This window comes from Canis aureus, chromosome 19 (assembly GCF_053574225.1).
Source record: "Canis aureus isolate CA01 chromosome 19, VMU_Caureus_v.1.0, whole genome shotgun sequence".
Taxonomy (NCBI): domain Eukaryota; kingdom Metazoa; phylum Chordata; class Mammalia; order Carnivora; family Canidae; genus Canis; species Canis aureus.
The window spans coordinates 4769635-4779797 of record NC_135629.1 but is presented as its reverse complement, the minus strand read 5'-3'; the positions used below and the strand labels follow the sequence as shown (position 1 = coordinate 4779797).

General features: G+C 53.9%; 1 protein-coding gene across 2 annotated transcripts in view; it reads left to right on the top strand.

Annotated features, from left to right (window-relative positions):
* Nucleotides 1-3609: 3609 nt before the first annotated feature.
* Nucleotides 3610-10163, top strand: part of NUP210 (nucleoporin 210) — a 105051-nt gene continuing 98497 nt past the window's right edge. For both annotated transcript variants that reach the window (XR_013357360.1, XM_077857670.1), the window contains exon 1: nt 3610-3813. Coding sequence is in view for 1 of the 2 variants with exons in the window: in XM_077857670.1 (XP_077713796.1) it covers nt 3641-3813 (173 nt within the window). In the remaining variant the exon portion in view is untranslated. The remainder of the gene's footprint in view (nt 3814-10163) is intronic.

The window sequence follows — 10163 nt, the reverse complement described above, 5'->3', positions numbered from 1 at the left end:
GTATCTGACGCTGGTTTTCTATTTACAGAAGGGACAAAGATTTCTTCTTAAATAAATGTATGTAAACGTTCTGATTTAAAGACAAATAGAACAGGGGTACCTGGATGGCTCAGTCCGTTGAGTGTCCAACTCTTGATGTCAGCTCGAGTCTTGATCTCAGGATTGAGTTCAGGCCCCACATTGGACTCTGTGCTGGGGTGTGGAGCCTACTTAAAAGAAGAGGGATGCCAGGCGCAGTCGGTTAAGCGTCTGCCTTTGGCTCAGGTCGTGACCCCAGGGGTCCTGGGATCCAGCCCTGCTCAGTGGAGGGTCTGCTTCTCTCTCTCTCCCTCCCCTGCTCATACTTGCTCTCTCTCTCACCCTTGCTCACTCTCTCAAAAGATAAATAAAATCTTTAAGAAAAAAAAGGACAAATAGTACAGTTTGTACTCAGATATTGTAGGATTTTTTTTTTTTTAGGGTGGGAGGAAATGATAGAAGTGTGGGAGGCACATTTTCTCATTTTATATTTCACATGGACAACCATCTAACACAAATTTGGGGGCCCTTTCATCCTGGAGGTTCTCTTTGCCTGAAGCAAGATGGCCTGCTCGGGCCCACAGTCTCCCTGAATTTCAGACAAAGCACTTGACACAGAGAAGAAAGAGGGTGCAATAGCAGGCTGTGGAAACATCACACAGAGAGAGCTGGCTGCCAGAATGGACCCCAACTGGGCCCCAGACACCATCCAGTCCTAGGTTCAGAGTCAATTAAAACAAAGGAGGGGTATAAGTGTAAGGACAACGTAAAGGGGAAAATCTTAAATGGGAAAATGTTTTATCCATCATTTTGTTGTTTCCCATTGGCTGTTTTCTGTGAGGGAAATTTCCTGTCTTAAGTGAGGCATTACAGGTGGTCAGCAAGCCATGTCTACCCAGATTCTTTTGTTACAGCTGTTTGTATGTTTGCTTTGGGTTTGTGTAAACTTTTTTTTAGATAAGTGTAGACCTGCATGCAGTTGTAAGAAATAATACAGAAGGGTCCCATGCATCCTTACCCACCAATGGTAATGTCTGGCAAAACTGGAAGACAATACTGCAACCAGAAAACTGACACGGTCAAGACACAGAACATTTCCATCACCACAAAGGTTCCCCTGTTGACCTTATATTCATATCACCCTTGGCAATCACTCAGCAGCTCTCCATTTCTAGAACTTTGCCACTTCGGATGTCATGGATGCAATCATACATAACCTTTGGGGATTGGCTCACCCCCCCCCCTCCGCCCCCACAACCCTGGAGATTCATCTGAGTTGTCCATGTATCAATAGCTTGTTCTTTACTGCCAAGGAGAACCACATTGTATGGGTGGACCACAGGTCTGTTCAGTGGTCATCCATGGAACGGTCTTCTGTGCTGTTTCCAGTTTGGGGTTACTATGAATAAAGTTTCTATGAACATTTTATTTATGGATTATCATGTGAACATAAATTTTCATCTTTCCAGGATAAAGGATGCATGTTTGTTTTTAATGAATTAATTGCCATGTTTTACAATCAGGATATTTCACCTAAAAAAAAAAATCCATGTTCCTGAATTCTCTTCAGTAACCACAATAATCTGGAAAGACTGGGTATAGCAGCTCGTGATCCTAATGGGCCAGAGTACTCCAGTCCCCTGCTGCCTGCCTAGTCCCTTTTATTTATTTACCTGCCTGGCAAGGCTCCTGGTTTACCAATTTAAGTGAGCAGAATAGGAACACAATGAGTTTTATATATATACATGTCTACAATTTCTCTGCTCAAGCAGAAAACACAGGTTGCCTATGGGGAAGGGTATCCAGTGATGTGATAGCAAGGGGCAATCATTGTTACTATGAGCCCTTTGGGGCCTTTTTAGTTGAAACCATCTGACTGTATAATCTACTGAAAAATGAATAAAATGTGCAGACAAGAACACTAAAATTTCCTTACAGATATCCCCCTCTGGCTCTGCTTTTCCCATACCGACTCTTATGTTTCTTCAGAGAAGAGAATCCATTGGAATTTCCCTTCCCAGAGACCTGGTTCTACACAAGGAAAAACCCCTAGCTCTGGAATCTAGTTTTCCCTAATGCACACATTCCCTGTCCTGGACCCCAAAACACACCTCATCACCATCCAAAAGCCCAATGACCCCTCAGGGGCAGGCACAGACACATTGTGGGCCTCTCTGAAGCCCAGTCAGGTATCCATGTCCAGCCCAGGGGCCACCTCCTCCAAGAAGCCTTCCCAGCCTGACAGAAATTCAGTGTTTCCTTCCTTGTCTGGCAGGAGTATTAATGTGTGCCTTTCTGGTTACAATTCAGTGCATACTTCCTGAACCTTTTACAAGAGCTGGGCTGGTGCACCCTCGCCCCACCCCTTTCCTGGCCTCTCACTAGACTGCCCTCCCCCATCCCTGTCCCCCAACCTCCTGCAATAGATTAAAGTTTTAGAGGCCCAGCGAACGTTGTGCCCTCTGAACCTACCGCTCCTGCTAGTCATGGCAAAGACACCTACAAACCATAGAACACAAAATGTAGACTGAATTTAAGAGCTAGGACTTCTGCATGCAGATGAATTCAGTGATGCTGAGCATTCTTTTTGTTTTGGAGGGGGTGGGGGAGAGTGTGCTCTGGCACGGCTGGTGCCCTAAATCCACCCTTTGGGTAACCTCCCTAAGACTTAAAGAAGACAGGAGATGTGTAGCACAGAAAACAAGGGCTTTGGGATCTGAGAATCCTAGCGGTGCCCTTGTTGGGTGATCTTTGGACCGCTCAATCTGTTTCCTCCTGGTGAAATGGGGATCATAACCTCCCTCTGGCAAGGCTGCGTGGAGGTTAAGGAGGGAGGAAGCACCCAGCGGGGCCCGCTGCCTCAGCAGGTCGCTGCAGCTTGCGGAACCCGGGTCCCTCTTCTAGAAAGTACCAGCGGAATGCGGTGCACCTCGGCGCTCCGCATTCCCGATTTCCAGGGTGTCTGTCCGTCTCTCCGACGAGCTCCGGGTCACCGAGGCTCCGCGGCCTCGTTTGCGCGCCCCCCCCAACCCGCCAGGCTCACTCGCCCAGCGAATGGGCGCACGGGCGGCTGGAAGGCACTGCGCCGGGTACAGCCAGAGTTTGAACCCACGGGGGTGAGCGTGGACACCAGAAGACCGCGCAGGGGTTCCCGCGCGGCCGGAGGGTGGCCCGCAGGCGCGCGCGCGTGCAGTTCGGCCCCGCGTGGGCGCGCCCCGGCCCCGCTCCCGCCGCCCGCCGCCCGCGGCTCGGGCTCAGGCCCGGTCCCCCGAGCCCCGGGGCGCGCGCCCCACCTCCTACGCGCCCCTCCGCCCCCTCCCCCGGGCCCGCACCGCGTGGCCCAGGCGCGCGCTCCAGACGCTCCCTCCGCCCCGCGCGCTCGAGGGGGCGCGGGCCTGGGCCGGGGGTGGGGTCGCCGCGGGCTCGGCCCCCTCAGTTCCCGCGCTCGGGCCCGCGGGCCCAGGAAGTGGCCCTGGGCCGCGGCCCTCGCCCCGCCTCCTCCCTCCCGCGCTTATCACCTGCCGGCCCGGCGCGCGGGCGGGAGCGAGGGCGCGAGGGGGAGCGCGAGGGGGAGCGCGCGGGCGGCCGGGCGCCGGGTCGCGGGAGGTGAAGCGCCGCGAGGATGGCGGCGCGGGGCCGGGGGCCGCCGAGGCTGCTGCTCGCGCTCCCGGTGCTGCTGGCGCTGGGCCCGGCCGCCGCGGCGGCCAAGCTCAACATCCCCAAAGTGCTGCTGCCCTTCACGCGGGCCACGCGCGTGAACTTCACGCTGGAGGCCTCGGAGGGCTGCTACCGCTGGTGAGGCGCGCGGCCCACGGCCGAGGAGGGGCCCGGGCCGGGCCGGGCGGGCGGGCGGGGGCGCGGCAGGTGCGGCGGCGCGGGGAGGGCGGGGAGAGCGCGGCCGCGAGTCGCTGGCCGGGGCGGCGAGGCCTGCGGGCGCGCGGCTTCCAGGCCGGGCGGGCGCGGGGCGGGGAGGGCGCGGCGGGGCGGCCGGGGGCGGGGAGGGCGCGGCGGGGCGGCCGGGGGCGGCGGGGCGGGGAGGGCGCGGCGGGGCGGCCGGGGGCGGCGGGGCGGGGAGGGCGCGGCGGGGCGGGCGGGGGCGGCGGGGCGGGGAGGGCGCGGCGGGGCGGCCGGGGGCGGCGGGGCGGGGAGGGCGCGGCGGGGCGGCCGGGGGCGGCGGGGCGGGGAGGGCGCGGCGGGGCGGGCGGGGGCGCTGCGGCAGGCGGGCGCGCAGCAGGTGCGCGGCGCGCTCCCCGGGCCAGGGCGGCCGGAGCGGCTGGCGGCGGGCTCGGCGGCGTGCGCGCTGGGGGCCGCCCCTGCGCATGGCGCCGCCGGGCCTGCGGGCCGCTGGGGCCGAGGGGAGCGGGGCCTGGCCGGCGGCGGTGTGTGCCGGTGTTTGCGGGCGAGGAGGGGCCCCGGGTCGGCCTCACTTGAGGAGGGCGCCCGACGCCGCGGAGGGCCCCGGGAAGGGGGTGCCCCGGGGCCGGGGGTCCACCCACGTTGCCTAACTTCCCCTTGTTGTCCGGGACTCCGGCGGGCGGTGGTCCGGGCCCTGCAGAGCCGAGTCTGGAGACGCAGATTTCTTGATTTCGTCTAGTGGTGGGGGGAGCCTCCTCTCGGCGCCAAACTGGTGTGGGAATTGGGTCTGTGTGGGAAGAATTACACCCGTTCGGCCTCATTGGGAGGAACATTAAACCTGTGATGAAAGGACTCGCGCGGGAAACCCCGGGGACCCATTTTACAGATGAGAAATGAAAGGCAAGGAATGGTTGGTGATTCACCCCAGGTTGTCCAGGGTGAGGTTAGGCCTTTATGCTCAAAACCCAGGCTTTTTTTCCCCAGCTCTCCTCCTGGCTTCCTGGGGGAACTCCGGAATCCTGCATTGGGGGTGGGGGATGGGATATTGGAAACCGCAGAAAGTAATGAAACTAGAGGCCTCTGTTCCCCGTTTCCTCCTCCCCCTCCTCCTCCCCCGAGACAGAGAGACCTGGCTAGCTCCTGGCTGGGCAGGGTGATGTGGTCCTGACCTTCCCTCCAGCACCTTGAGGAGAAGGCGGCTTCTCCTCCTGCAGGGTGGAGACGGGAGATCAAAGGCAGCTCTCTGGCTGCTGGCCTGTAGGCTACACTTTTTGCCTCTCCCTTTCTTCACCTGTCTTTTGCCAAGGTCAGTGTGGAGGCTTACCAAGGCACGATCTCTGTTACAGAACCAGGGGTGTGTGTGTGTGTGTGTGTTTTAAGTCTGTTTGTATGTCAGTCTGCACATATATGCAAGTATGGTCCTCAGAGCCCAGAGGAGCATTCTTCTTCAAGTGTACTACAGCAGCTATTTATTTTCTGAAAGTTGGCCTCCTGAAATAAGGCCATGCTGTGTCAGCCAATTGCATTTTGGGTTTAGTGCCTGATGCACCTGAAGGGTCTTGTTCCTGCCTTGGTATCAGAGGCTGACCTTCAGCATAAAGTCTTCTATATCCCTGACTAGGGCATTGTCTTTTTTTTTTTTTTTTTAGATTTTATTTATTCATTCATGAGATAAATAGAGAGACAGAGACACAAGCAGATTGAGAAGCAGGCTCCCTGCGGGGAGCCCGATGCAGGGGAGCCCGATGCAGGACTCAATCCCAGGACCCTGGGATCACACCCAGAGCTGAAGGCAGAGGCTCAACCGCTGAGCCACCCAGGTGTCCTCGGGCGTTGTCTGGTGTGGGAAGATGAGCCATTAGTCCCTCCTTTCAGGAGATGCAAACCTGCTCTCTGGTTGAAGGTGTCTTTTCTTCTTGACAGGCAAGAAAAGAGGAAGCCAGTTTTTGAAAACAGCTGGCTTCAAATGAATTTGTACGCTACTTCCTTTGAGATTCTATAGCTGTGTTTTTTTTATTTTTTTCTGAAGTAACCTTTTTTTTTTTTTCCCTTTCTCTAAATACATTTTCTTTTCTGAGAGAGGCTGGTGGTTTTTAATTTATTTGTATAGCTTCTTAGGAAGAAGGGAAGGGAGGGGGGAGAAGAAAAAAAAATGATTCCTAATCTCTTATACATCAGAGAAGTGCTAAGTACCTTATAGCTTGTTTGGCATCTGATCCATAATTTTTATTGCAAATGTGTGACTGCCTCACTTAAGTGTCTCCTCAGAGGTGTTTTGTGGTTGTGATTTTCCCCTTAACTTCATAGGAAAACCTTCCATCAATCAAGCATTGAAAATATTTATTTTTAGTAGTGCTGTTCCTACTTTGGTCCTCTGTTGCTGTAGTTTTTGAAGACTCTTTTGGAAATTTTAAGAGTTGGCATGCAGACAAGCTATTTATCTGCAGTTATCTAAACCTGGGAGGAAAATAACCTCTTCATCCAAGAAGTTCATTGTTAAATCTGACATGAAGATTAAAAAAATGAAAAATAAAAACTCTCCTGGACATTGGGGGAATTCTTACTCAATCCTTTGAATTTGGTGCCAGGCTCCAAGCTTACAGAAATTACTGCATGCCTCAGCCAGTGGGTCTAAGTTCACTTTTCCTGTTTCTTGATTTTATAGCATCAGATCATTAGACAGTTTTTGGGCCATAGGAGTCATAGAGATCATGTAGTATAAATTGCCCATGTTGTACTCTGAGCCTCAGAAGGAAGGGCTGTGTGTGATGTCACATAAATACAGATGGACCCTGATTAACAATAGTTCCACTTAGATTGTTCAACTTTATAATGAAGGTGCAAGAATGATACTCATTCAGTAGAAACTGTACTTGGAATTTCAAATTTGGATCTTTTCCCAGGCTAGTGACATGCAATATGACACTGTCCCATGGTGCTGGGCAGTGGCTGCAGCCTCAGCTCCAGTTCAGCCACATGATCACAGAGTCAACAACAGATACCCTTACAACCATTCTGTACTCATACAACATTCTGTTTTTCACTTTCAATATAGTATTCAGTAAGTTACATGATATACTCAGTACTTTATCATCAAACAGATCTGTGTTAGAGGATTTTGTCCAACTGCAGGCTAACGTAAGTGTTCCCAGCATGATTAGAGTAGGCCAGGCTGCACTATGATCTCTGGTGTGTTTGGTGTATCATATGCGCTTTCGACTTGAGATATTTTCAACTCAGGGTAGGTTTATTGGGGCCTAACAGTGTCATAAGTGGAGGAAGGTCTGTGGTGATAGTTTCTGAGTCAAGTGGGAGCTCACAGGGATGCCCCCATTCCCACCCCACTCAGGGACTTGTGGCCTCTGGTGTGTTTGCTAGACACTGATTGAATCCTTCTAGTTGCATTGCTGGTTGTGAGACAAGTTTCTTATTCTTCTTTTGGCTATTTCGTGTTACTGAAAATGTTCTATGAAATATCTTTCATTAGGCCGTTTTTTTTTTTTTTAAGATTTTATTTTTAAGTAATCTCTACACCCAACATGGGGCTTGAACTCACGACCCTGAGATCAAGAGTTGCATGCTCCACCAACTGACCCTAGCTTCTCCAGCTCATATTAAGACTCAAGTATTCTTCTATGGTGCTTCATTGTCTTCCTAAGCTTTGAGTGTCTGAGCACCATTCTGCTTGGTTGCTCTTCCACCATCTGCTTATGCTTTTCCCTGTGATCAAAGTCCCACAGTGTTCTGGTTTCCCCAGTCTTGGAGAAAGTGAGTATCTTGGGTTGGTTTCCCAGTACAGCCAGAGACGAGGATTTGGTTGTATGTAGTTTATTTGAGAGTGTGCTCTCCTGGGAGGCAGGATAGGAAAGAGGAAGGAGATGAGCAAGGATGTGGTCCTAGAGAAAGTCTGTATGGCCCTTGTGACCCTGTGGAGTTGAATTCCACTTCAGGTCCACCTCCCTTGAGGTGCAGGGTAGAGCAAGCTTTTGAGCTTTTCTTTCACCCGTGATCAGCTGGCCATTGGCTGCTGCAGGGGGAAGGGGGTGTTGTGCAACCTCCCCGGCCTCTGGGTGAGGCAGCCCTCTTGGTCAAGGGTGTTTGACTGGATAAGGTTGTGTGTGTACACCGTGAGCTGCATGCAGCGCTGCAAGCTGAGGGGAGTTGGATCGACATCCAGGCAGGGCATCCTGCAGCCCCCACTAAACTGCTGTGCTCAGAATTCTCCCCCTTTCCTGCTCCTCAAAGTCTCCCCGAGGCACCCTGGAGCTGCCTGGTGTGTCTGCCAGGCTTGGTCCTGAACCACGGTACACTTCTCAGCCACAGGCATAAGCCTTCTTGGAGGAACAAATGGGACCCCTGTCCTGCTGCATGGGTCCCCACTCGGTGGAACTTGTCATGGTGGGTGTTGTGTCCCACACACCTCAGATCATCCTTGGGAAGCAGTAGGCATGGAAGAGCCAACAGCCCCTCTGCCACGGTGCACTTCTCAGCCACAGGCATAAGCCTTCTTGGAGGAGCAAATGGGACCCCCGTCCTGCTGCATGGGTCCCCACTCGGTGGAACTTGTCATGGTGGGTGTTGTGTCCCACATACCTCAGATCATCCTTGGGAAGCAGTAGGCATGGAAGAGCCAACAGCCCCTCTGTTGACCTGCAGCTGTGCGAGGTCCAAGGCCAGTGGCACCTCTCAGGGCCTCTGGGCCTGCCCCCAATGGAAGGAAGTGACCAGTCCCCTTGTAGCCTGGGGAAAGTGGGAGAGAAAGGGGGCCTGCCATTTCCTTGGGCTCTTCCGGAAACCCCTCTGCACACTGAGCCAAGTTGGAAAGTCATTCCACCCAGCTGCCTTATGCTGAGCCCACCGACTCAACCTGCAGGACGGGGGTGTTTGCATGCTGGAAGCTGGATTGGTGAGGAGGCAGTAGGACCCAGGGGAAATTGGAGAGTCAGGCACTAAAATTAAAATAAAGCATTTATAGTGTGGAGGCTTAACCTGAAAAGTGGGTTTAATTCAGCCAGTGGCCCACCAGTGCTCACTGTGAAGAACCAGCCTGCCCAGATTCCCTGGGAGGACAAGCCCTGACCAGCAACACTGATTGCCAGGTGAGGGCTGGGGATCCACTTACCAGGTGATGCGTGTTTGTGCTTACAGCCCATCCGGGCACTACTCCTCATCCTGGGTCATGGAATAGTGGGCATAGGCACCATTCCTGGAGCCTGCAGCTGGTTGGGAGAGTTAAATAATAAACGAAGATGACAGGGGCTGCCTTTTGTGTGGTAATAAGTCTGCAAAGGACATAAAATAGCATGTGTATAACGATTGCAGAAGAGGGTGATGTGCCATTCTGGAGAACGTGGTCAGGAGAAAACCCTTTTTGAAGCTGGCCTGGGACTTGAGCTCGTATCAGCCAGAGGAGCAGCAAGTGCAAAGGCCTGAGGAGGGGCCGGACTTGCTAGAGGGGCACAGAGAAGGCAAGCTCGGTGAGGGGAAGGGTGAGGTTAGAGAAGTTGGCAGGGGCCGGGCCATGTGGGACCTTGTGGGCCGTGGTTAGGAGATAGGAAGTGGCTTGCTGGGGTCAGGACTTGGGCTGTGTTAGCCTGGGACCAGTTGGTTCTCAGGGCCTGGATCTCTGCTCTGCTCTGCATCAGCCTCGGGGGCTACCCGCAACTCCGGTCCCCGCAGGGCTGGTGGGGCCTCCCTCATTTCCCCTCATGGACCTGCTGAGGGAGGTGCCGGGAAGTGTATGTTGACTAGAGTTGACCTGGTGCTGGGTTGTTTTCTTCCTGCTTCCTCTGCCAGCCCCTCTGGGTGGCTTCCTCCCTGCAGGCCCTGTCTCTGCTGCAGAGGGGCTGGCACGCAGGTGGATGGCGGGTGGGCTATGCTTTCCCCGCCCCCACCCACCCCTGTTCTTTGGACATCTCTCACTTCTCCTTTTGGACTCTTGCTTTCTGGCCTGACGCTCCTGTGTCCTTGAGCTCCCCTGCCCCGCTCCTGTTCCTGTGTTCTGAGGAGTGGGGAATGGCTCCCCTGGGGCAGTGGGGCCCCAGAGCACCCACCGTGTGTGAGATTAACCCCTTCAACAGCCACAGTCAGTCTTTAGAGTTCCTCAACATAAAAATGTCTCTCTGATGCCAATATGCTATTTACATTTTTTAAAAAATTATGGTAAGACATACATACTGTAAAATTTGCCGTGTTAATTGTTTTTAGGTATACAGTTGTGGTGTTTAATGACATTCTCACTGTTGTGCCACCATCCCCACCATCTACCTCCAGGACTTTTCTATAATCTT